This window comes from Protomyctophum parallelum (genome assembly GCF_964188405.1).
Source record: "Protomyctophum parallelum genome assembly, chromosome: 17".
In the NCBI taxonomy this organism is placed as follows: Eukaryota; Metazoa; Chordata; class Actinopteri; order Myctophiformes; family Myctophidae; genus Protomyctophum; species Protomyctophum parallelum.
The window spans coordinates 31057697-31085479 of record NC_139719.1 but is presented as its reverse complement, the minus strand read 5'-3'; the positions used below and the strand labels follow the sequence as shown (position 1 = coordinate 31085479).

Here is a 27783-nt window from a genome sequence, read left to right as displayed (position 1 = left end):
GCCAGCACTGTGATTGGCTAGTTGGTTGGACAATGTCGTCTCTATGGTCTCTGGTCTCTAGTGTGGTTCCCGTGACAACCCCCTAGCCAATCACAGAGCGGGAGACCTACACAGACCACATTCAGATGAGAAAAAGAAACAACTGAAATCTAAACAGCACAATGAGCACATGTACAGTGTTAGCCCTAGAATGGCTGTACTGTGATACTGATATTACATAATTATACACCTTATACAATTATAACACACTTTTTCATTTATATTTCCTCTATTATCCATATTAAACTACCGTATTTACTTTTTTTTTTTAATTAAATTATTAACTGCCTATTTGCATTATTTTATTTGAATTAGTAGGCTAAAAGCAGTGGTGATTTTCACTATGTGGCAAATAGACCCATGCACCAACTTTCTTGAAAAATTATATGCCCAAAACCTTTGCCCAACACTGTTCTAGAAAGGTTGTGGGCAATAGTAAATATTTAAGATTTCATGAGCAGTGGTGATTCTTCAAACTGTTGAAACTCTGAATATATAATGTAGTGGGGGCCGTGGGGCCCTTTCTGACCATCTTGAATTAGCATTTGGGCCACGATTTACCTACTTTGCCTGTTCATAAAATACCTCTGTATGTCAGATATTTTTAGTTCAGCTTCTGAAATTCAAGGGTTAGGCTCTGGAACAGTGGGTCTCATGGCCTAATTCTTCAGAGGGCCTGCCCCTGATGTTTGGGCCCCTGGGCCTGTCACGTTCGTTCAAAGAAAGGTCATAGTTGCAGTCTAAAAATGGTTTGTTAAGGTGTTTGACACAGTGCTTATTAAATAAAGTCAAAAGTACTGAAATGACTGTGGAAAACAGTTTATTTCTATCTTATTTCAAGTACAGAAAGTTTACAGTTTACAAAGAACTGACCAGGATTTATGAAGCAAATTATTTTCTACACACAATGTAGGCCTATAAAGTAGGTGTTGTATAAATAGGCCATACATCAGGAACAAAGCAGAAATCATCATGTTTCATGAGTTCTATCAGGACTTTCATATCCCCAGCACTCAACATTTAGTGTAAATCCGTTGCTGAGTTGTTGCATTGTAAAACTGTCCAATCACAAGTTCATAAACATCATTCAAGAAAATGTAATCTGAGAAAACATTTCTCGAAAACAAAAACCAGCAGGGGAAGTCACAATTGCACAACTTATATAGTAGCTAACGTCGTACCTGTTCCAAAAGGTACATTTACAGCAGAGGACAGAACGACTCAGTAGGAATTCACTCATAACTGTGTTGATCTTGACACTTGGAACTACAACACACCTTCAGCTTTGTACCGGAGGCTACTGACACAGGCTTATGAACAGCAAGCAAATGGTGAAAAGGACATGACTTCTACACAGTCTTTAACCACTTAAGCCCTATATAGCAAAAATGTATGGCGACGCATTGTGAACTCGTAGATTGCCTATTTTGTTTTTTATGATTGGATTTTTTTCACCTATATAAATAGGGATGCAAGGTTGAAAGTGGTTAAGCATTTCCAACAATTTCATATTATATGATTGAAAAAACAACTGTTGTTCTCTTCAGTTTTAGCATAGGAAAGCTATTAATAATCAATTCATATGCATGAACAGTTCACAGTTGTTTATGCGTCATAGGCAGTGATGAAGCTACAGCTACAGTGGGAGCATGTTGGTCAGTATGTTATTGTTGTAAACATTCACGACCGGAAGTGAATTTTGTTAGGAGTGAATCAAGGGAAACTTAGCAAGTTAATTTGGCAACATAATTCAATGCTCTTGATACATCATATTCTGTGCCAAAAGTCCTGGATTGTTTCAAAAGTTTCATTTAAAAACACCCTATTCTACATATTACATGCATATACACATAAAATCTCATATAGTTCAAATTCATACCATTTACAAGTTTCGCGGGGGAAAGATACAAGAAATTAGGAATACCAAGACATATTAGGTGCAAAAACAAGTTAATTTGTCAACAATTTTGGCAGGCATGCTCCCCAGAGTGACATGTATTATTCCCGAAATGCAGTGTGCTTAATAGTGTCCATCTGACAGGTTAGTTTTGTTGACATTATCACTAACTAACTGCATTTAAAAAAAAGGACCTGCATGCCTATCACTGAACCCTATGTGAAAGAAGGCACTTACAGGAGAGAAGTGTTATACAGTAGGCGCTGTCTATAAATATCCCTAGTAGATCGTTGGATAATAGGCAGCACTGAGAGTAACATTAAGGTGGTATTTTGGCTAAGTGCCTACAAGCTGACCTACACGCTTATTGGGGGATTAGGGTGTCACCTGTTCAGGGGCCCAAGAGAATAGTGGGAGCTTTCGGTGCCTTTCCGCTTATTTCGTACATTCAAATACATGCAAGCTTCCTATACCAAGTAGCCTTTCAGATGCCAGAGAGTCTATTTACACACACAGAAATTACAACGAATCCTCTGTCAGCTAAAAAGTCTCAACAACAGGAGAAAGGCAGAAATGCAGTAATTTGGCAGAACTGTAGGTCAGTACTCTTAAGTCAATGAATTACACGGGAGGACAGGTAGAGTTGAACATGAAGACCGACATTTCAAATCATTACTATCTGAATAATTAATTACACTACAAAGACACAGTAAAGAAGAAAAGAGGAAACCAATTACATCCCTGAAGGAGCAAAATGCACAATGAACTTTGAAGTCTCCATGAAATGTTGACGTTGGTGTGTGTGTGTGTGTGTGTGTGTGTGTGTGTGTGTGTGTGTGTGTGTGTGTGTGTGTGTGTGTGTGTGTGTGTATATAAGGTGGGGTGTGTGTGTTTGCGGGGGTTACACATGAAAATATTAAAGGCAAAAGTAATCTACTGACACAATATCTTGAGATATTTGGAGCCTCTGTGCATGTCTTGTGAGAAGTTACAAATACATGGCAGCAGAGTAGCCATGGAACCACATGTGCACATCTACTTCAATTCTCTACGTTTCAATTATTCTCATATAAAATCTTAATTAAATTCCAAATACTGGATGAATCATCGCATGATCAGTGCGTAAGTGCTTTATTCTCCTAACTCATGTTTTTCTCTTTAAAATGGCTATTTCCAAAGTCAGTTTATGCCATGGCTCAGACATTGGTTGAGTGGTATATAAATGATAAGATTAACAATAAACTGGATAAGTTTCAGTCTATATGACTGAAAACCAATGGGATTGAATGAGAGAGACCCGACCATTGGCCAGTGGAGCATAGTTGTGCTTATTGTGATCTCTTTTGTTCTTCTTCCTCATCATCCATTTTTGATGAGATTAGGATTTCCTATTTAAAGGATTGTAAAGCGAGATTAATACACCAAAAATATCGGATCTACAAGTTCACATCACAGCACAACGTGTTGTGAGCTTGTAGAAGTATAAATCAGGGGTAAGAGCTCCATTGTTCTATACCCAAAAAGAAGCTTACTTCTTGGGGTGGAAGACCATGAGAGGCCTGTCTTCGATCTTCTGCCACGGACTTTTCTTATTCTCGTCTTTGTCGTCAAGGTCGTCTTCAGGACTGGTCATGGAGTCACGGCGGTTCTCACTATTGCTGCTGCGGCTGCTGTTCACACGGCTCCGCCCCCTCCTGGGGATGGTGGATCCTCGGGAAGAAGGACCTTCATCGAGAAGCGGGGTGAGGGAGTTTTCTTCGGGGGACACTGGGCGTCCTTCACTGCTGCTGGGCTCGCTGTGGTCTGGGTAGGCAAGCTTAGAATAGGTCTTCCCACCGCTGCTGGCTACACTGTGTCCTTTCCTCCCCCCTGTGCCCCAGCGCTCATCTTTCCCCTTCCGGTGGGCTGCTGCCTTGCGCTCCTGAGCCTCCATGGACGGCTCAAGGTTGATATCTCGGAGTGTACCGCCGCCGCCGCCGCCACCACCCCCGCTGAGATCATTTCCGACATCTATGTAGGAGTGGCGCACGTGAGCATTATTGCGTCCATCCAGGGAGATAAACCACGCCCGCGGGTGCTGCTTCACACCTAGCTCCATAAGCTTCTTCTCAGCCATAGCCTGTAGTTCTCCGTTCATCTGAGCCATGGTGGAATCGTTAAAGAGCACCGGGAAAGTCATGGCACCGCCGGACTCAGAGGCCCAGCTTGGTTCCTCAGAGTCGTCACCTTGGGATCCACCCTGCTGCTGTGGGTGCTGCTGCCCCTGCTTCTGTGGGTGGTGGTGGTGATGTTGCTGGCCACCTCCCATTTGAGAACCATCTTTGTCTTGATCTTTCTGGTCCTTGTCCAAGTCAGAGGAGAAGCGCATGTAGTGGGCAGGAATGACCAGAGTTGGGACCATGCTACGGTACATGTTCTCCTTCATCTGTTCGAGGGAGTGGCAGAAGATGATCTGTCCTGGTTGGGTGTTGAGGGAGGTGGGTCTGGTCAGATTGTCTGCTGCCGCTGCTGAATACTCTGGGGGTTTGTCAGACTGGCTTGGCATGTAGCCTTGGAAGGTTAGCCTTGGCGGGGACGGAGGATCAGACGCGTAGCCCCGATTGTCATTGGCATTGTGGTGTCTGTGATAATCGGATTCCTTGTCTTCCATGGGGCTGTAGCTTCTGCCATAGTCTTCGTGTAGTAAAGGGTTGTCCAGGTTGTTGGTTTCCGTGGCCCGAGTAACTTTCATGGGGAAGCTTTCGCCCCTTTGGGGACCAGGGGCGTTCTTTCCCTTCAAGTGCCGCAGCTTGTGAGCAGGTACGTTCTTAGTGAAGTCTTCCCTCGAGCTTTGATAGTCTCGCGATGGGGACAAGTCCGATTTTCCAGAATCATTGGAAGGGCCAGATTCAACATGGCCTCCGCAGATGAGATTTAGCCGTGAAGTTGAAGTGCCCTGATCTCTCTTAGCCCCATTGAGATTGGAAGAGAGGGGTTTGCCTTGCTGTCGCCGTGGTTTCAGACACTTGCGCCTAAAATGAAAAGTAGACACCAAATGTCAGAAACGAATACAAAATAGCATTAATTAATAGTTAAAAGTATAAAAAGAAACAACTGTGAATATTTACTTTGTGATCATCACTAAATCATACCATTAAAGCCCACCTCTAGCTCATTGTATTGTCTCACCAAACCACATACATGGTTGTGGTTTCAAATCCTACATCACAACTCTTGCTGTGTCAACCAGGCAGACTAGCAGGTTTGATTTGCCTGGTCAAACCAGGAATAATGGTACAGTAAGTCACTTTTATGCCGTTTCCAGATAAACTCCTTGGTGAATTTTTAATCAACATACTGTATAATAGCACTACAGTAATTTGAAGACATTAAAGAGCAGATTAAATGAAAAAAGTTTTTCCACACTTTTAAAGCGGTGGTTATAATTGGGACATAGATAGCAATAGATTTACATCATTACTTCCGGGCCAAACAGAAATGTAATGCGTGATTACTTCGGCAGGTGCAGGCCAATATGATGAGTGATGACAAGCACTACAACAGGGAAGTATTACTCCTTTGAATGATATCAAAGATGTTAGGTACATGTTTACGAGCGGTCACAGGTAACATTTTGTTTACAAACATAAACCTTTGTTACTGCAACCCAACTTGGAGTTGCAGTAACATAACCTTTTATCAGCACTGCTTTGCTGCAGTGCACAACAAAAGTTGCAGAGTTTAAATAAATCCCATATAGCTCGAGGGGACTGATTCAGTCTGTGAATGACCCGCCCGGGCCTCCCCCATCGCTTTGAATGACTTTCGCCACTAAATACATTTAGATACGGTAGCGAAAAGCCATATCAACTTTAAACAGCATGACAAATGCAAAATAAATGGAGGGGGGCTTTAGTGATCTCAATAACACTTTGATAGAAGCCTTAAAGTGAGACCTGCGCCTACGCTCTCCACACCTGCAGTAGTAGAGCAGCACACAAAGCAGAATGAGCACCAGCAGGGCCAGCGAGCCCAGGATGGAGAGCAGGAAGAGGGTGTGGTAGGTAGTGATGTCCCTCAGGCCCGGGTGACCAAGACCCATGCCTGGAAGAAACCGTGACACATCCCACTCAGAACACTGCCATTTCTCAAAGTTCACTTCACATCACAAGTGCTTTGGTTCACACAGTTCAGTATGAGCTGAGCAGACCAGATGGGGTGAAAGATTTAGGGAGTGAATTTCCATCATCAACAGCATCTAGTCCTGTCAGATCTGTGAAGGGGGGTGAACCAAAGAGCTCAGTTGGGGAAGGAATCTTCTGCAAAGGCATAGTGTGAAACATGCCATTGATGGAATTGATGAAATGACAACATCCTCATTCAGAATCACAATGCACCATAGCATAGTGGCTTGAGCAGCCAGCAGACATTACATGTAAAAGTGCTTGTGTAAACAATGTACAGAGCTAATTGCCAAAATGAAGAGGATACTTGAGTATGGTGGATGGATGATATTCACTGTGGAATATTCTGATGCTGATGAGAGCGGAATCTTCCTGGATGAGAATGTCCCCATACACAGCAGTATGAGTGGTCAATTATAATGAATGTTGATATGTTTGAACATCTTATCACTATGCCTATTGGCCTTGAGAGCCTAAGACAGTGGCATCACAGCTGACATGAAAATCTACCATGACGTGAAAATCTACCATGCATTGCAGATGCATTATTAAGGAGGATATTCAGGGTTTCTTTTATACAGTAATTCCATTTTCAACAATGACACATGAAGGGATCTCTATAGTATAGAGTCTATACTATAGCACTAAAGAAGCTGATGAGTTGTGAGTCAGTACCTGAAGATGTCGGAAAGGCAGCCAACCAATACCCCATCTGAGGAACCACAACGTTCCAGATGAATTGTGTGCCTTCCTTTTTGATGTACCCAGTGCCATTCCTTACCCACAGCCCTGGAAATCGTATAGGAAAAGCATACACATTTAAACCAAAAGCACAGAACTTTGATTGATTGATTGAAATATTTATTAACAGTTTGTAGAATTACAGTACATTTCAAGCACAAACTCAATACAAAGACTGTTAACTGTGAGTGGACGACCCAATTAAGCATTACACTTGTTTACACAAGTAAGACGCGGGAAGCGAACGCAGCTCGTAAATTGCAATAGCAACAATTAGAATAAATTACGTAATTTTTTTTTCTTTTTAGTTAGTAATTTTTTTAAGTTTTCTACTGTGTGTGTGTGTGTGTGTGTGTGTGTGTGTGTGGTTGTTTGTGTGTGTGTGTGTGTGTGTGTGTGTGTGTGTGTGTCTGTGTGTGTGAGTGTGTGCTACAGCTGCGCCCTCTGGTGGCGGGCGGGTGGTGTCACAGCGGGACAGACAGACAGACACACACACACACACACACACACGATCTGCAGGGTCTCATAGTTAGTGCTCACTGGGTTCACAAACAGGGTCCACATTGTTCAATTCATCAAAGAACACGTAGTTAGTTGTTAATACTTACCGTTTTTAATCATTGAACCCTAGCAACCTGGGGTATTCTGGGGTGAACATTATGCAAAAAGATCTACAAGCTCTCACAACGTGTCGTGTCCTGTGAATGACGCCTTGGGATTCGGTTAACTAAGTATAGTGATCAATGGGAATAATTTAAACCTCTGTATCATTTCTCCAACTTAGCTGCTCTGTGCCAGCTTTAGCTAATTCAGTGAAGGATATACGTAGGACAAAAATGTTTATTTCTTTCACTTACCCGTCTTAGGCTGGTACACCCAAGCCGGTACACTCGTAGCGACCCTGTTGCGGGTATCAGAGGGCAGTGGCACAGAGACATTGATGGGATCTGAGACCTCAATAGCATTGCCATCTTTGTCAAAGAGCTGAATGCTGACCACTGCCAATGCTGTCAAATCTGTCCATCCAGTTCCTGCCCCAGAACATAAAACATAAAAGAGTCTTTCATTTCTTCTTCGCCTGTGTTCCTTATATAATTTCTGTTATATAACCAATAGTTGAAATTGTGTGTCACTGTTATCTGTTACATCACCATGTTCTACTGAATATTTCCAGCTACAGAGACAAGGAAAGTCTCTAATGTTAGCTATGCAGATCAAGGGTTGCACTGTGTGTGTCCAAATTGCCATGGGGACACATACTAATGTACCATGGACCACATAATGACCCATTGTGACTTTAAAGCTCTTCAGAATACAATCAATCTTTCACCATACGTCAGTCTCACATAAATCCAAAAAACGGATGCCCCACCTGAGTTCTTGGTCTCTAGACCAAGCAGGTAGGGGAAACCTCCTATTTCATACTGGCTCCTGGCTGTGGTCAATACCGCAGTCAGGGCTGTGTAGTTGGAGCTGGCTGGCAGCTGAAGAGACTTCCGCTGGAGTTGCACCAACGGCTGGTTCCTTGCACCTGTGGAGATACAACCACACTCCCTATGTTGTGAATGCTGACATTTTGAGAGAGATCCTAGGGGAAAAAAACAGCTATTAATGCTAATCGCATTTTGCTTACTAATGCACAATCTCTTCAGAACGAGGGGAGCCTCTGCCTCTCTCTCTCTCTCTCTCTCAACGATCTGATGTTGACAGAGACAGAGAGGCAGAGACAGTGCTTTGCTTGCTCGCGGACCACCTGCCTCAAAATGCATGTATCAAAAATAGGCTATGATCTATCTTTGAACGGGTAGGGACTAGTTGATATCTGTCAACGAGTACAGTATATGAAGGATACAGGTGAGGTGCATTATAAAACTTATAGAAGATTACAACTGTGCTGCAGTTGTTGCTATGGCGACGGAGGCAGTGAATAATACAAGGTCACCTGAATTTTGAGCTGTGAAATCTACACAAGTCCAGGAGAGCAGGGAAACCCATGCAAGACCACGCCCGTAGAGAAATAACTATACTGCATTATACCTACTTAACATTGTTGGCAGCTGCATGTCTAAAAATATCACTTTTGTTGCAGCTACAATGTCCAGTCACTGACCGACCTAACAGATGAAATGACGCAATGCACATGGAAATGGGTTTGAACCAGAACACACAGACCTAATGACCCAACTTAAAGAGAAAAATCAACAGCATTCAGTTTTGTTTCTTACCTGGAGAGCCGGACAGCAGTTGTACGACATCATCGTACAGGATAAGCGTGCCTGGCCTCTGGACCAGGAGGTACAGGCTTACAGAGGCATACACTGGAAGCAGAGAGATGCCAGAGTCATCCTAACACACTTAAGGCTGATGGGTGATGAGTGCTGCATACACAAACACCTAGGCATGGTCTGTTCATCATAAATCACCCAAACACTTGGTTCGGACCCATTTGTGGGTCACAGACACATTCTTATGGGTCACATGACTCACGAGTAAATAAATGTCCTATTTTATTTAAATTTATTTGTATTATTATTATTATTTTCCTGAATTAGAAACAAATTCAATATTTTTCAAAATAATTTCATATATATATATATATATATATATATATATATATATATATTGTTAACAAAAAATAAAAGAAAGTCCATAAATTAGAAAACAAATAAGTAATGAAAATAGCCGATATACAAGCTCCTATAACGCGTCGCATTGCGAATTTGCGATGCATTATAGGAGCTTGTATATTGGCTATTTTCACTAGTTTGGGTCCCGGGGAGACATGAAATGTCTCTTTTGGTTTACAGGCTCAAAGGTTTGGGAGAACCGTGTCCTAAATCATCTGCTCTCTTTGGAGGACCACCCCGTGTGACTTACAGGGGATGCGGCTGGAGTGCCACGGCACTGAGTTGGTGACGTAGTCCTGCTTGGACGCTGTGATGATGACCCATGTCCCTGGACGGTACAGGAAGTTGACTCTCAACACGCCATTGCTGTCTGCCGTGGTGGACGCCAGGACAGTCTGGTTCCCGTGAATTTCCACCAGAGCATCCGCCAAAGGTGAAAGGTCACTGTTGTCAAACACCTGGACTCTTACTTGGACGTCTGTAAGATTGTGGAGAGAGCGCTCTATGTAGTTTCACGTGTTTGACCTCTATGACATATAATGGTAATTTACAGTTTACTAGGCTCACGTAAATCTGTGACTACTGACTACAGAATTAGATCAGTAATAATCACACTTGAGTATGGCCCAAATTAATTTAGCAAGTCACTTGTGAGTTGTGAGTCGTATAGCAGCATTTGACACTAAGCCAAATGATCTACAAGGGGATGGGTAAATAAATAATAGTAGCATTAGCACAATATACCTCTGGCATTGCCAGACTCGCTCCAGGCGAGAGCGATGTCTGCACTTTGCAGAACACCCATCAAATAAATACACCTTGTCATCATACTGTATGGCCCCTTGCACATCATCTTTTCAGCCCTTTTGTTTTACCCCCTTGTCTTGGACAACACAGATATGGGTCGTGGGGGATGTTTCCATGGATACATAGCGAGTGACCCGGCAAAAGCTTTAACCTGTTAACACTGTGTCGGTTTCTAGATTGTTGCGTTGGCTATTAAAAAATAGCAGATGTACAAGTTCACAGTGCATCACTTTGTGCTGCGCTGCGAGCTTGTGCATCTGCTATTTTTGAAAAATCTTGAAAGTGTGGGAACTACTGATTTAGAAGGCTTGAGTAAAATCGGCCTTAATGGGTTAACGTCGCTTGTTGTGCTTCCTAGAATGGACCATCATACCCTGTAGCACTATATGACATCATTCCCCCAGTTCAAACTCGCTGATGCAGAAAGTTTCAGTGACGCCTCGATAATAGAGGCATTCAGATACTAGTATAACGTAGGTTGTGTGTGTGTGACTGTGTGTGTGTGTGTGTGTTCCCTTCCATTACAATAATTGGGGCGATGAAAGCTCCCTTGTGTAAAACCTTGAGAGGATTTCCTCAATATGGACTGCACACTCAAAACATTGTTGCTTGAAGAGGTGGAGGGAGAAATCCTGACAAATGATCATATCAAATCTTAATGGCCTTGAATTGTTTGGCTGCATCTACAGTATGTTTATCACCCAAATGCGTAATAGTGTGAGTGGAAACAGATTAGATTCAAGATTCAAACCCTGGTCGTCACCCACATGGGACACTAAACATTTTCTTTTAGCATTATAAATCTCTATCACTTAATATACAGACTATCGTTTCTGAGGAACAGATACCCTTATCAATCTCTGCTTTCTTAGGCAACGTGAAGTAATGTAATGTAGGTTGACCGTGTCTATTAAAATCCCCACCTCTTGAACCACATGTGCCCCATGCTGACCTACAAATTCCACAAGACTGCATTTACACAATCAGATTTGTCTTCCTGTTGTTCAGCCTCCTGTGTACAATTGCAGTATTAGCTCTCTGATCCATAGCCCTAATGCTTAATTCTGCAGAATTAAGCATTAGGGCAATGGATCAGAGGTATATTATCATGGTTTCAAACAATTTCATAATTCAAAATATATGCATCCATTGACAGTGGAGACTGTAGGCCAGGACTGTGATAAGCAGTAGGTGCAGCATTTTTCATCAAGCCATTGCCTTCTCCAGCATGGACCGTTATGTAGGCTACTACTGTTATTTTATGCTGTTGTTTTGTTTAGTTTTTCCCCCCCACTGACAGTATAGGGTACACTCACGGTACTCACCCCACCATACCATTGTCATTAATGCATAAAGCATAATTTTACACGAAGGCCCGCGTTAGGCGGTACAGTGGGGCCTGCCATTATTATTGCTTATGAAAGATGGTGGTGAATAACACAGGCAGATCCAATAAATCCGACATAAAGCATAAAGATTCTCAAGCGACTTATGTCAAAAATACAGTAGCGTATTTAGTTTGAAATTCCTATGGACTTTACAAATCAAATATTTCGAACACTATAGTGCATATCGTCAATATTATTCAATGCATAGGCTGCCGCTATGGGTTAACGGGAGTGGTTTATATACCAAAACTATCAGTGGATTAGTATTTAGTATTAATGCTCTTTTGTTGAAAAGCATCCTCAAATATGTATTTTCGTTGCGCCCACATGCGTTTGTTATTATCCACGCGAGAATCGACGACTAGTCAACAAAAGCCATTAAAAAGGCCAACCACTCCCATCTTGTCATTGTGCTACTGCATCCCCATATGGCGAGCTTACCAAATGCTCCTTGATCTTGGAGAGACTGGCCGAGCGCCTCCCAAGCCGTGGAGATGAAAACTAAGAGGAGCAAACGAGCGATGTAGTTGGGTAGCATCCTTGTTGCGACTACATCTCTAGTCCCAGTTCGGCGGCCATGTATCCTTATTCATATTCCTCTCCGGTTTGCTTATAGCTATTGACTATTCACACATTTCTCGGATGCCTACTCGCTGACATCAGAATGCTGCTGAGATGCTGTCGTGTTGAATCTCTGCTCTGCCTTGTTTTTATTGTCTGGGCTGGGGGTGGAAATTTTTGTCCTACATTACCCTCTACTGATCTCAAATGGAACAGCGACTAATGCCGACTGAATCAACGGTAACTGGATAGGTGGGCTGTGGGCACCATTGAATATTTTTTTTGAGTGGTGCAACCGTGCAACCACTCCTATAGACAGCTATGTGGGTCCCTGGCTGTGTCCCTGGCTGTGTCCCTGGCTGGCTGGCTGAGTCTCACTTCACACAGGTGTGATATATATATACATACATACATTGCTACAAATTGCAAAAAATAAAAATAATAATAAAATAAACTGTTATTTTGGGCATAGTTGAAGGAAAATAAGTAGGCCTATGATACTGATGTAAAGTGCATGTTCACGTCATGTTACAGTAAGATTTTTTTTGTCTCCATCAGGCACCAATGCACACAGTCAAATCCTTTTTATACTTTGTATAAAAAAATCAGACCAGTCTGAAGTGAGTGGTGCTGTACTGTACTGTACTGTACTGTACTGTACTGTACTGTACTGTACTGTACTGTACTGTACTGTACTGTACTGTACTGTACTGTACTGTACTGTACTGTACTGTACTGTACTGTACTGTACTGTACTGTACTGTACTGTACACTCCTCCCTGGCCTGTGTGTGTGTGTGTGTGTGTGTGTGTGTGTGTGTGTGTGTGTGTGTGTGTGTGTGTGCCGCTGCTCAACAGTGCCAACCAGTGGTCTTAGTGAGGTGTCGTGCTCGGACAAACACAGGGACACGCATACATAGGGACGAAAGGCAGATCTACAAGCTTAACAATAAAGATCACTCAAAAGAGGCAGTTTGACATGTCGGATACAACAGAATGTACACATATGTTTATTCATTGCTGCATCAATAAAAATAAAGTGTTTAAAAAAATAGAGGCAGTTTGCACTGTACAATAAATAATAGTACAATAATTTGCCTACAGTATATACACCTGCCTTTAAACTGTTTTAATAAGTGATGATACTAGAGAGTTCAGTGTTTTCTTGTCAATATGTAGACACCAGTGTCTCTTTCTTGAAAGAGTATGTAGTCCAGTGTAATTTGTTGAGTCCCCATCTTTAACCAATCCAGTGACTTTGATTGGTGCAGGGCTAAGAATGGATCAGTTTGTAAATACCATAATTCATTTATTTCACTGCAGATAGTCTACATATTAAAATTAAAATCATCCTTACATTCTATTAATTATTTCAATGGACTAAAATCTTGTTTTAGTTGATTGTCTTCCTGCCCTGGCATTTCGCCTTTGTGTCCTAAATAAATAGCGGCCTTGTCTTTTTCACTCTGAGCCACAGGCAGACCTCCTTAAAGTTGCGGCACTGATTAGATTACCAGCTTCTCTGCCGTGGTAATTTAGTCTCATGCTAGTCGTATGTCCAGAGGCGACTGTAGTGATCACCACCACTATGACTTCGTGGCGAGGAAGGGGCCTACAGGCTACAATATAGATCCCCAGGTGTTCCACAGGAGCCCCCCCACCTGGTACTGTTGTAACAGTACACAAGGCATTTGTGGGCAGTACACGCACTGGTCGAGGACTCGAGGCACAACTATACCTTGTTTGTCCAGTATTGGCAAAGTCGTCGTAGACTGGCTGGAGCACTATGATACAGAGGCTATGCATGGGGCACCAGGACCTGTGGTTTCTGCCTGTCCCTGAAGATGGAAGGCAGTTCACACATTGGGCTGTATCTTCCAGAAAAAAGTCAGGTTAAGGTATGATACCTGACGAAGAGTCTCAAAACGTTGTACCTCTAAATAAATTGCTTCGGGGAGCTATACAGACCAGTGTGAGAACTGCCTTCCGTCTTCATTGTACATACTTTTGTTCATAACAATATTTTTGGAAATGTGCGTGCTATTCCCACTTTATTTCTGCCTCTCCATCTCACCCCCATGAGGACAGCAAAGTTGTTCCACCAAGAGCCTTGTTCACTGTATTCAGTGAGGATAATGCATTGCAGACCATTCCAGCTTCAACCAAGCTTCGAACCCATTTCATGACTCCATGCTGTCCTGCTCTTGTTGGGTGAGCAAATGCGGGCAGTCAGGGAATGGCTGTCCGTGTTCCAATTGGACTTTGTGTAGATTAATAGGCTCAGGTGTGTTGCGGCTATCGTTGCTCTCGTCCTGTGGAATGTGGCCACTAGTGGTGCCAGCATGCTCCATTCCTCTTTATATTTCTTTATTTAATTCACTTGGCAACTGTGTCTCCTACCAACGCACCCAAAGCGTGTTGATGGAATTCATTCCATAAACACATGGAATGAATTCTGTACTGGCCATATGGAGCATGTCTTGATTGAGTGTGGAATGTCAGAACAGGAAGGACAGGTGGGGAGGATCAACATATGGAATGTCAGACCAGGTCAGCTCCATATATGGAGATCTAAGGGTTTGAAGTTTGAGGTCAGATGTAGAGTTGCTGGCCGGCTCCATATATGCCGATCTAGGTGATGATCCAGATCCAGTCTTCTCCATGTATGGTTATCCAGGGTTAGATGAGGTCAGTGACATGATCTTCATATATGGAGATGGCCATATATGGTGGTGTGACGTGACACAAGGCACCATATATGGAGATCTAAGAGACTTCATGATGTCACGTGATGTCACGAGGTGTGACCATATATGGAGACGTGATGTCACAAGGCATGACCATATATGGAGGCGTGGGTGATGGACGGACGGGATATTCAGGTTTTCATAGTAAAACATGAGTTAGCAATGGAACAATGGAGCTCTTACCTCAGATTTATACTTCTACAAGCTCACAACGCCTTGTGCTGGGCCACGATCCGATATTTTTGGTGTATTAATCTCGCTTTACAATCCTATAAATAGGAAATCCTAATCTCATCAAAAATGGATAAAGAACAAAAGAGATCACATCATCACAATAAGCACAACCATGCTCCGCTGGCCAATGCTCGGGTCTCTCTCAGTCTCAGTCATTCAAGTTTCAGTTATATAGACTGAAACTTATCCAGTTCATTGTTAATCTTATCATTTATATACCACTCAACCAATGTCTGAGCCATGGCATAAACTGACTTTGGAAATAGCCATTTTAAAGAGCAAAACATGAGTTAGGAGGATAAAGCACTTACGCACTGATCATGCGATGATTCATCCAGTATTTGGAATTGAATGAAGATTTTATATGAGAATAATTGAAACATAGACAATTGAAAGTAATTTTGTCTTTAATATTTTTATGTGTAACCCCCACAAATACACACACCCCACCTTACACACGCACGCACGCACGCACGCACGCACGCACGCACGCACGCACGCACGCACGCACGCACGCACGCACGCACGCACACACACACACACACACACTGTGTATACTGTACTGTATATTGGAACTGTGCCACTGCCCACTGGGTCACTGGGCAGAGCCCAGGGCCACAGAGAAGACAGCTATAAGGCCGATATGTCCCCACCCTGCTCTGGCAGACCTAGATAGAAATAGATACCTTTATTGATCCCACGGGGGAAATTCAGGTGCCAGAGACAGGAGAACAGGTGAGCATTGTCAGCAGTTATTAAGGCCTACAGTATTTGAGGTTGATGACTCGATCTGCTCACCAGAGTGGAAGGTAGGAGAACAAACCAACCCTCTGAGAGGATGAAAGAGAGTACAGTATAAAAGGAGAACCGTGACTTTGAAGACTGTATAGGAAAAGAGATTTGTCTGACTGTCTGTAAACTGTGTGTTTCCCTTTTGGTATACTGACCCCCCCCCCCCCCCCCCCCCCCTACTGCGGCAGTAGGAAAAAAGGACAAAGTCCAATTGGAACACGAACAAACTGACTTGTGAGCCTGGCAGCCATTCCCTGACTGCTCGCATTTGCTCACCCCTGTCTGCTGTGTTTCCCCCAGGTCTACTCAATTCACACTCCACAGCCTAGAGAGACATACTGGCAGTGGCTCAGCCCCAAGGCCTTCTCCCCCACACCTCGTTAGAATACATTTTGCTGATGTTGTTTGCAGCTGCATTGTCTGAAGGTAGCCAAATAAACATTTCTCTTATGTTCACAAGATGTAACAATAAAGTACAACTTTGAACATTGAACCTTGAATAAAAATCCCGTTAACGGTTATTTTGTAGCTTAAAACTCTGTCTGCCTGTTATTCTCCATGGCCAGGTGCCACAGAACTTTCCATTGGGTACACGTGATACGTTCTAGGTGGATAGGTGATTCTAGGTGCCCACTTTGACAGGCTGGAATGGCTTATGGTCGACGACAGTGTACAGCATCTTGCAATGGGTCTGGTCCACAAGATTCGATACACCACCAAGATACCCATGTACCTGTCTAAATACTTCCTTAATGTTAACGAAGTCCACACCCACAACACCAGAGGGAGTGCAACAAACCATGTGCAACCCAAATTCGGCACAAACAAGGGACTAAATTATTTTCGTTCCTAACGCCCTACCAACAGTTATTAAGACATGCGAATCCCTTGACTCCTTCAAAACCGCTCTCAAAGGGTACCTACGGACAGCTGCAATTCTAAACTGGACCCCGTAAAAAATCTGAATCCCCCCCACCTACCCACCCCTTTTACCCCTCACTATATATGTTTATTTTCCCTTTTTGAGTGGTGCAACCACTCCTACAAGCAGCAATGTCCGTGTACCTGTGTGTGTATGTACCTGTGTGTGTACCTGTTTGTTTGTATGTATGTATAAGTGAGCACCAGTATGTGACTTAATAATAGCAGTAGGGGGCACCAGAAACAGTGAGAGGGGTATAGCAGCAATGTCCGTGTACCTGTGTGTGTGTGTGTGTGTGTGTGTGTGTGTGTGTGTGTGTGTGTGTGTGTGTGTGTGTACCTGTTTGTATGTATAAGTGAGCACGAGTATGTGACTTAATAATAGCAGTAGGGGGCGCCAGAAACAGTGAGAGGGGTAGTGCTGTGTCTCTAATGAGAGAGAGTGAGAGAGAGAGAGGGAGGGGGGGGGGGGGGGGGAATTGCACCACTCAGTTCACACGTGTGTGATTTTTACCTTCTTTATGATGAATTCCTGTTCTGTTCTTTGGCTATATAGAAGTGTCTATTTGTACGTCTCTAAATGTTTTGATGAATTGAACAAGGTGGACCCGCTTGTGTAATGCCAACAAATGTAATGCTTTATTGGGTCGTCCACTCATAGTTACCAGTCTTTGTATTGAGTTGTGCTTGAAATGCACTGTCATTCTGCAAACTGTTAATACATATTTCAATCAATCAAGGATATTAAAACAGATTTGTTTGCAAATATATATTTTTTTAAAGTCACATCCCTTCTTGTGACACTACACAATTTGATTCCCTTCACATCTTTTACATACATAATAAGGAACAACAACACCAACTGCACCAATAATACAAAACCTTATTTATATGATATTTCTTACAAATTATACATCTCAAAATAGGAATGTCATTGAAAACCTTGTTTCAGGTTAATCATTCCAAAATTAACAAATAGATTTTTCACAGAATCTAAACTCACAAAAAACTAATATATAAATATAATCTATTGCATGTCAACAGCAAGCTATATTGCTTAGGATTTAGTTCATTCATTATATATATATATATATATATATATATATATAAAGAGCGTCTGCTAAATGCCTAAATTGTCATAACATAATAAGAAAAATAAGAAAAAACTAAACATTCCAAAAGGACATAAATCTAGCTCATATGCCAGACAAAGTATCCTGCAGTTATATCTCAGGACACTTTGTAAAAGTGAATACAGAATATTGTGCATGTAATGATATACTGTGCCACAATGATAATGCACACTTTTACGTTTGAGATTTTTTTCGCCCACCTTCCTTCTATTATCATTCTATCATCAATATATCGTCATCCTGACAGTTGAAATCCCAATTTCCCCTCTGGGATCAATAAAAATGTTATCTCATCTTGTCTTGTCGAGAGATCATTCGTTCCAATTTTGAATTTGTAAGATGGATATCTTCCCATCAAGGCAGCTTGGAAACCTGGATTTTGAAGTAACCTCAGCATGTCTGCCTTTTTTCCCTATAAGTACATTGCTATGAAGAATATCGAATACATCGGAATACATGTACAGATTTCCATAGATCTTAAGACACACACGCACGCACGCACGCACGCATGCACGCACGCACGCACGCACGCACGCACGCACGCACGCACGCACACACACACACACACACACACAGTATACATAAATCTTGTAAGAGAACTAAAGGCTTCACACGATCATTGATTTATTGATTTATTTTACAAGGCGGCTGTACTGACAACTCATCACAGAAAAAGAAATTGTGCATCAATGAAGACTGATGAAAGCAGGGTATGTTTGAAGTTTGATGTTGAACATCAAAGAATCAACCTGTTGAAAAGAAAAGAAAATAATATGTAGGCTATTTAACCTTTAGCATAACTTCAATTCAATTTAAAAAGCAGCAGTTGTATGTCTCCAATTTGCAATATGCATAAGTAGCTGTCTGTGTTGACCACCACAATCTTTTTTTCTTACCCAGAAAAATTATGTCATATTTAATGTATGCATTATTTAGTCATTGCCACCAGTTGGTGGACAACCCAAAAACATAATGCCTCAGATCACGTCTGTCATTGTAATGAGGCATAACAAACAGTTGCCGGACATATAAACAACAGAGGAGAGGTATTTGTTGAGAGGGCCTTGTGGGCAACATCTGTCAACAGCTGGCCTGCTGATGCTATGGCCAGAGCCGCCAGACCGACCTACATCCATGGCACTGACCTGAGGACATTGGCTCAAAAGCTGTGTGGAAAGCATGGTTGGGTTTGTTAATGGTTTTGTCCTTTAATTGAATTGAGTGCTATGCTGAGTGATACTTGAGCTCACATAACATTGCTTGAATATTGAATTGAAGTGATTTTTATTTATATTTAATTCACTGTAATTGAATGAAAATTGTCTGCTATAAATACAGAGGTCAACACCCTTCGAGTTGTGCTTATAGTTCTCTCTCCGGCTGATTAACTTGTTGTTAGATATAGGGTCAGCTGTGGTCACGTTATCTGAGAATGTCAGCGGTTTGAGGGATGGAAGTAGGAATTGGATGGACAGTCACTGGTGCAGGAGAACAGAGGTGACGAGAGGTCACATTGCCTAAGGAGGGCATGTATTAATTATGCAACAGCCTTGGCTCTGAAACCTAGGATATAACTTTTCACATTCCATCATGAATAGCCTGAATAGTCAAATCCTGAGTGTTAGGTAAAATAGATTTTACACCATTTTACACTTTCAGAGATAAATTAATGAACACTGCTTAACCTTAACAATAGCATTGCTTTTACTGTGTTAGTTGTAAACTTAATTTAGCCAATCAAAAGTGTCATGTGAAATTTGAGTGAAATCAGTGAATGGATGAGCCAGTTAGTCACACTGAGATCCTCGCTACTGAGACGCTAAGGGAACACCATAAGTTCACCATAACACACTTAAGTTTTGCAACATAAATTATTCATGGTAGGCTACACTCATTGCTTAAGATGCTGACTTGTTTTGGCAAGTCAGACCTAGCTCTGATCAAGGCCTGAATGACCGTCTTAAATGATCTGTCTCTTGTGAATTGTGGGCTATGAATAAATGAACGTAAGCAGTCTGTCACCATTGCCTTACCTTTGAAGGCTTTGTGCAGCCATTTTTTTGTTACTCTGAATATCACATCTTTTATGGCAAAGCATTAAATAACTCAATAGATAATAGATGGAATTGTTATTATATATATATTTTGATTAATTGAATAGTCTACTTTATTTGAAATGTTAGAAATGTAATCAGCGCATGGTACAGTCAGACATTAAGGCTAAAAGGATAACACGAAAAAGTGATCTGGACCATTGTGGTCCTATAAGCTATTCAATTCATCAATGGAATTAACACGTCAAATCACCAGTGATTCACATATTTTAATGGATGATGTCAGGGCATTCCACATTTTGGGTGGCAAAGTAGTAGAATACGTTTTTCTAAATGTTGGTAGTACCAGATCATGGCTGATCCCTCTATAGTGTTGTGGCTGTGGGTGTACGTCACTTCGTTTGGAGAAGTAGTTAGGGAGGGCACTGTCCCTTTGATTATCTTAAATACCAATGCCATTTTTATTTGATTAATCTTGAGCCATCCCAGAATAGCAAAGGCCCATTGTGATAGGTAAAGTTGACAAGGGTAGAAATTATGTCATTCTATTGTAGAATATGTCATAGGACAACTCACATACACCTACAGTATCTCTCTCTCTCTCTCTCTCTCTCTCTCTCTCTCTCTCTCTCACACACACACACACACACACACACACACACACACACACACACACACACACACACACACACACACACACACACACACACACACACACACACACACACACACACACACACACACACACACACACACACACACACACACACACCACACACACAGGCCATACAGTACCAGCCATACATCACATCTACACACGGACCCATAGGTCACGTGCACACGCACACAGACAGACCAAATCAAGCACATACACACAGCGGAGTCCACACACATGACATTTGCTGTAACATACATTTACAGCAATGTATTGCCCCAGTATAAAGTGACAGACAAAGGGAAGAACCACACCCTTTTTCCTAGACCCTTCTCTTCTGTAACATCCCGACCCTGAACCCCTGACACCCACCTCCCCTTTCCCCATTCGTGTCCCTCAACAAATTCACTTTTTACAATAAATGTACTTAAGTATGCTTAAACCTTGCTGGACTGTCTGAGTCTCGCAGTTCATTTCAACTGTACATTTCCTGTCATTTCCCTGGATACTACACTATGGCCACATCTTTTAATATTCTCTACACTAGAAAGACATTTTGGTGAGATTGAATGCATGTGTTCAAAGTCATACTGCAGAAATACCTCTTACTAAGCATCTTGTTTGAAGCATAATCAAACAGTAGGGGGCACAAGAGAGCTTGATAAATTATCTCTTGCTGTTAGTGACCTAATTTACAATAATAGTGTTGATCAGTAAATCACGAAGCCCCACGAGCTCAATGTAATCTTGCGGTATTATCTACTGAAAGGAGCTACTTTTGTATCTCTTCACACTAAATTCTTTACAATTTCCCTTTAGCTTTGGAAAACAAAATAGCCTACAACTTCAAAGAATGCTGAAAAAAATGTGGGGACACATTCTTGGCATTGAACTTGAAATTAGGAACACATATCCAACTGCACTCACAGCATAAAGGCTTTAGGTTGAATACAGTAGTTGTATTACACACACATCTAGGCCTACTGTATTAAGCTGGGAATATTTTTATATTTTTAAGAAAATATTACATAGTAATAATAATAATACAAATTATATTTTCCTGGTCGATCAACCTTCATATTATGAAGGTCAGTCCAAACCGTTGTCGACAGTAAAGAACCTCACACTAAGCACATCGTATTTGTGTCACATGTATGAAGAATCAAATTTAGTTCATTTATCACTTTATTCATTAGTTTGGAGCCATCTGCTCATGTATAGTGTGCATGTATAGTTGTATACACACACGCACACACACACACACACACACACACACACACACACACACACACACACACACACACACACACACACACACACACACACACACACATGTACGTACACACACACACACACACACACACACACACACACACACACACACACACACACACACACACACACACACACACACACACACACACACACACACACACACACACACACACACACACACGTGCACACACACACACACACACACACACACACACACACACACACACACACACACACACACACACACACACACACACACACACGTACATATGCATGCATGCATGCATGCATCCCAGATGTACACAGACACACCCACAAGTATACAGAACACACATGAAACAAACTAATGCACACCACACACATATACAACCTATAATGAACGCACACTTACGTGAATTTCCACACGCATGCTCACATGCACACAATACAGTACATAAACATACACACTGTGCATTGAATCCCACACAGCTACACACATTCATCATTCATTTGTGGCGTAACTGTAACATGAGACAATGCCTTTTCTGTCAGGAACAAGCAGCAATGTTTCCTGGTTCCTTGGGAGGCGAGCAAACATGACAGGGTTATCGAACCCTGGGACCTTATAGAAGTGTATATTTGGACATCTCTAAATGTTCTGATGAATTGAAAATGGTGGACCCTATTGTAAACAAGTGTAATGCTTTATGGTGTCGTCCGTCCGCAGTAACAGTTTTTGTATTGAGTTTTGCTTTCGTTTGAAATGTACCCATTCGGCATACTGTTAATAAATACTTCAATCAATCAAACCTCCACCACTCAATCTGTGGTCATTACTGTCTCTACGTTTGAGCGTTTCACTAATTCCTTTGCCCACTCAATCGTAGGCCACTCGCACACACACACACACACACACGCACACACACACACGCACGCACGCACGCACGCACGCACGCACGCACGCACGCACGCACGCACGCACGCACGCACACACACACACACACACACACACACACACACACACACACACACACAATGAGTCATTCTAGCCCTCACACCAACCACATCAAATTAATAGCTGGGTATTGGGTAAGGTTTCATTTCAGGGGAAGAAATTAAGAATATATTTGTAAAGGACACCATCTAATTTTCATTGTCAGTCTTGGACCTCAGTTTGACTTCATGTGCATTGCAGCACACAGTCCAAGATTGATAGCATTCTCTAGGGGAGCTTATGCAACTGACAACAACCACATCTAAATGGCTACAACATGGAGCCTTTTCACGCTTCCACCTGGGGGGGGGGCTTTTATTTTTAGCTCCTCCAATCTTTGATTAAAATACGGCTCTCTTGTTGACCTTCACACCTGCCACAGCACTGCCAGGACCACAGGAATATGGCCTCATGATAAATAAAGAGGCTGCCAGTGCCGCTGACACGCCATAATCAATTCTCGTGGAAACTGGGCTTTGGGCCTACTCACTATGGTGCCATTAAACTATGGCAGCCTGATACAGTACCCTTGTCTGCTTCACATATCTACTGTACCACACCGGGTGTGGTTGAATGACACTCTCACTGCATTATGGTCTAGTGGATTTTTTTCAATTTGTCAAAACCTGAGTGGAATTGTTTTTTATATATAGAAAGATTAGATCGATAGACGGGATAGACAGGCTTAATGGATGATTATTTGATTGATCTTTGGACCAATAAATGGATTGATGGAACTGATTAAATGAGCAAGACAGTTGAAAGAAGGTTCAAGGAGAAATAGGCCTACTGTATCTTGTGCATTTCCTGGCAACCTCATTACAGTAATGGATAAATTTAGAGCACAAGAAGTACACTTTAAATGTCCAGATAAATTAAGTCACAATACAGTCACTTCATTACCCTGTGGGCCTGGAACATTCATCTCTGCAGAGATTACTTAATGGCATATGGCAGAGACGCAGTGCAAACATGACACATTCCTCCATAGATCAAATCGGCATCAAGCATAAACAGAAAACAGATGATTGAATACCTGCTGATCCAATGGCGTATTCAAAGTCAGACCTATCACCAGACATAATCTACAGAATGTACCGTTTCAGGCAGTAATTTAACCACACACATGTGTAATTTGATTTTCATATAATGTAACCCTCCCCCCCATAAGTCCATCATCTATCTCAACCATCTGTAATATTTGATATACTGGTATCCGTAATTTGATAATTACTCACAACTTGACCTCCTCTCGGGGCTACAATTTACATCCTTCATGATCCTTGTTCCTTTCTGTACAGCTCTGGAATGCTAAGAAGGCTCCTGATTTAAGTATAAATGGCACTCCGTTAATAAATCAAACATAACCCAGTTATAGCGTTCTCTTTTTGCAAGTCCATGTTAGCGCGAGGGAGGTACCTGGACGCTTTTTTGGGGCACCCTTATTATCCCGAATAGTGTCACGTCACACTCAGAGGTGTCACTATACTACCAACCGTGTCATAAAATCAATACACCATCCTGCGAAGGTTTTAGCAGTAATTCATTCTGACTCTGTCATACTCCCTGCTTCACCAGGAGTGACTGGCAGAATTGTTTATCCCATCAACCATGTTCGTATATTTTTGGTCTGGGGAGGAATAGAAGGTCACGCCAAATCCCATTATCTACTCTCCCCACATATGCACACGGAGTAGAGCATCCACATCTTACGTGTGTGGGTTTTTGTTCCTACACCAAACAGCCGTTTTTTCTTTCTCTCCCCCTGGAGATATGTCATTGGAGGTGAGTGTAGTTCCCTTTGTTTGTTATTGTTGGACGGCTCTCGATCCATTGCTCTGATGAGGGCCAGCAAGACTGTGTGCAGATGTGACACAAACACAAAACAATGCTGTTGTACGCACGGACCCCTTTTTTCTAGGTCACCATCTCTGTAGGTCGACTGACAATCGGTTTGCCTGTCTGGAAAAGCTATTTGAGAGAGATCTACTAAATTGATTGGAATGATTGACAGTAAAGAACCTCACACTATAAGCACACTTGCTGATGGGCCCAACTGACACACAACTTCAGAAATTCAAAGAAATGCTGGAGCTCTTTACATGATTTCCCATGGCCTTTATAGATGGAGCTTATTGTCCAAGTGCTTTTAACCACTTAAACACTACACGCTTCACTGGCAGAGATCCCCCATGGATGGGTCTATTAGTCCAAATGTATAAAAATAGCCAATCTACAAGCTCACAGTCGCTTTGCAAAACATTGTAAGCTTGTGGTTAAACTCTGTAGTTAATCAATAAAGATTGATTTGGTCAAATCTTTACACTCTCAAAGAGGTTCTCTCCATGATTCCCCTAGAGAAACTAAGGTACAACCGTAGTGGTTCTAAAGATACAGTAGATACATTATGACTTGGACCCCTTTCATAGAGTTTGTAGAAAGTATACCTTTCACTTAAACCCATATTCCCTTACGTACAATCTGATACCTCACACCAAGTCTGACATTGGGCGACCTCTGGTTAGAGGCCCCCAGTAAGTAGACAGTTGGACATAGAGCAATTTACTATCTAAACTGAATGATGGATACAATGTATGTAACCTAGATACCATACCCTGATGGAATTTTATTTATTTATTATTATTTATTTTTCTTCTTACTATGTTCATTAGTACTTTCAAAACTAGTTTACTAATTACTTGTACTGTCTTGTACTGTCTGTCTTTGTTTTATTCGTCTTGTTCTGACCTTGATGGGGGGGGGGGGGGGGGGATATTTACATGTTGGATACAACAAAATGTACACATATGTTTTTTCTTTGCTGCATCAATAAAAATAAAAATAAAGTGTTAAAAAAAAATCTTTACACTCTGATGAACACAGAGGGTTTCTCTGTGTATAAGGATTGTGGGGATATGTTCACTCTGTATGCCATTGCGTCCCATATTGTGTCCAGATGGAAGATAATTCATATGTTAGTGTCACTCCAGCTGTACTGAGCCAAAAGGCTTGCTCCATGGTGAGCTCCTCCATACAGCTGCAGAACCCGGGCTATAGAGATTAGCGAGGTGTGCTTTATTCAACCTATATGTAAGCCTAGGTATCCAAACAACAAAGGACCAAAGACCAAATAATTACAGAAGTAATACCAAAACAAAAGGTTTCGGTAACATGTGCATGACAGGCCCTTTGCCACCTGTCAAGTTGACAAAGAATACATATGCTGAAAACCTGGAGCCTACCTTTAGGCTTTAGTGTGTAAGGTGTTCAGGTGTATAAGGTGTGGTACCCTGAAACTGGATCCCAACCACCTGCAGTTTGCTCGTGCAAAGTGACAGGGGAGGGCACTGTCACCTTTGATTAAAGCATACATTTTGAATTCTGCCTCTTTTTGCATGTCGGTGGATTTGAAGGGAGCTCGGTTTGCAAAAAGCCTTTCAGCCATATGCCATACCACTCTTGAGGTACATGCATACAAGTTATCTTCTTAACCACATAAATGAGTCCCCGCATGAGTCTATACTTAGTCTAGTCCCCTCCCCTTTTTACTCCACAGGCTATATCTTGCTATTTTAAAAAACCTTTTAAAATTGTCCAAATAGCCAGTCACAAGCTCACAACGTGTAGATGTAGATCAGCTATATTGAACTATTTCAAAATAGTGAAAAATGGCAAATAATTTTAGGGATAATAAGGGATAAGGCCGGGTGGCAAAGGATAGGGCCCATTTAAATGAAAATAGCAGATCTACAAGCATACACAATGCAAGTTGTGTATGCCTGTGTGGATATAAGCTATTTTCACAGAATGTTTGCCTGACATATCCAGAATAGGTATGCTAGGGTTCATGTGTTTAAAAACGAAATACAGGGGGAAGGGGAGAGGCTATGGTTGAAAAAAAAAACATATGCAGCAACTTGGAGCAAAGCCAAATGAGACAGCAGAGATGGGGGGGGGGGGGGGGAGGTAAGTCATTTGAGACTTTCTTGGCTTACATTCTGCTCACGTCCTGTATACAACTATACACCTTTTAGACTGGAATCTTGCCAGGCAGGCATAGCATACACCTATTTCGTAACCTTTCAAGCAAATACAAACTCACAAACCCACTCCCCCATGCCACCATCGATGTCACGTGCAAGTGGGCTATATTTTGGGACTGTTATCCACTCTATGCATTTTCCATTTTAATAATTCGTGATGAGCTGAACATTATGATGACAATATAGCCACCGTGGGATAATACGCAACGTGGACAACATTTGCATCATAGAATATAGATATAAACTATGGTGTCCTTGCCTTGGTTACGCGCGCGTAGATGATGCTTGTCAGCAGCCTCTCTGAGCAGTGCGCATAATTTCGCACTCTCACGGTCTGATCCAAACTATCCTGCTTTTCAATTTACATTGCAATGAGGTAGAGCAGAGTAGACGATAGAGCTGACTATTGAGAGAGTAAGTAGACAGAAGCCACTCCGCGTGTAATTTGGACTTTGGTAAATCGTCGGACACACAAAAAAGTGGCACAACACACAACATCGGCAGGGAGTAAAATCTCGGCACAACACCGCGTGGGCGGTGCTTTTGGAACTCATCTCGACATACGCATGCTTCACAGTGGCCAGAAAGGAGCCGGAGGTATGACAGCCCTGCCCACGGTTACTTAATAGAGCAAACCATGCATGTAAAAAGGACTTAAGGCGAGCGATCAGCTTTGAGGGAGTATGCATCAATCTGGAGGCATGGCGCGCGTCTCCAGTGTGGAATTGGTTTCC

At 42.1% G+C, this 27783-nt stretch overlaps 1 protein-coding gene across 2 annotated transcripts; it reads right to left on the bottom strand.

Annotated features, from left to right (window-relative positions):
• Positions 1 to 903: 903 nt before the first annotated feature.
• fam171a2b (family with sequence similarity 171 member A2b) lies at positions 904 to 12361 on the bottom strand. 2 transcript variants are annotated; one of them, XM_083786679.1, is made up of 8 exons: positions 12104 to 12361; positions 9718 to 9945; positions 9066 to 9158; positions 8213 to 8371; positions 7698 to 7871; positions 6775 to 6888; positions 5872 to 6019; positions 904 to 4947 (listed from the first exon to the last, which is right to left on the bottom strand). In XM_083786679.1, exons 1-8 carry the CDS (start codon positions 12198 to 12200, stop codon positions 3465 to 3467), a joined length of 2496 nt encoding a protein of 831 aa, XP_083642805.1. In that variant the 5' UTR covers positions 12201 to 12361; the 3' UTR covers positions 904 to 3464. The 2 variants fall into 2 exon arrangements, with proteins under 2 accessions (XP_083642805.1, XP_083642806.1); XM_083786680.1 differs by having other exon boundaries at positions 5893 to 6019.
• Between the last annotated feature and the right edge of the window lie 15422 nt (positions 12362 to 27783).

What these genes read in the sequence shown, in the direction of transcription:
- fam171a2b (XM_083786679.1), bottom strand. Translation starts at nt 12,200, where the DNA reads ATGCTACCCAACTACATCGCTCGTTTGCTCCTCTTAGTTTTCATCTCC. An exon ending in ACTGCTGTCCGGCTCTCCAG is followed by an intron (nt 8,372 to 9,065) that starts GTAAGAAACAAA and finishes GTATCTCCACAG; the next exon opens with GTGCAAGGAACCAGCCGTTG. An exon ending in TGCCTTTCCGACATCTTCAG is followed by an intron (nt 6,020 to 6,774) that starts GTACTGACTCAC and finishes GGTTTCTTCCAG; the next exon opens with GCATGGGTCTTGGTCACCCG.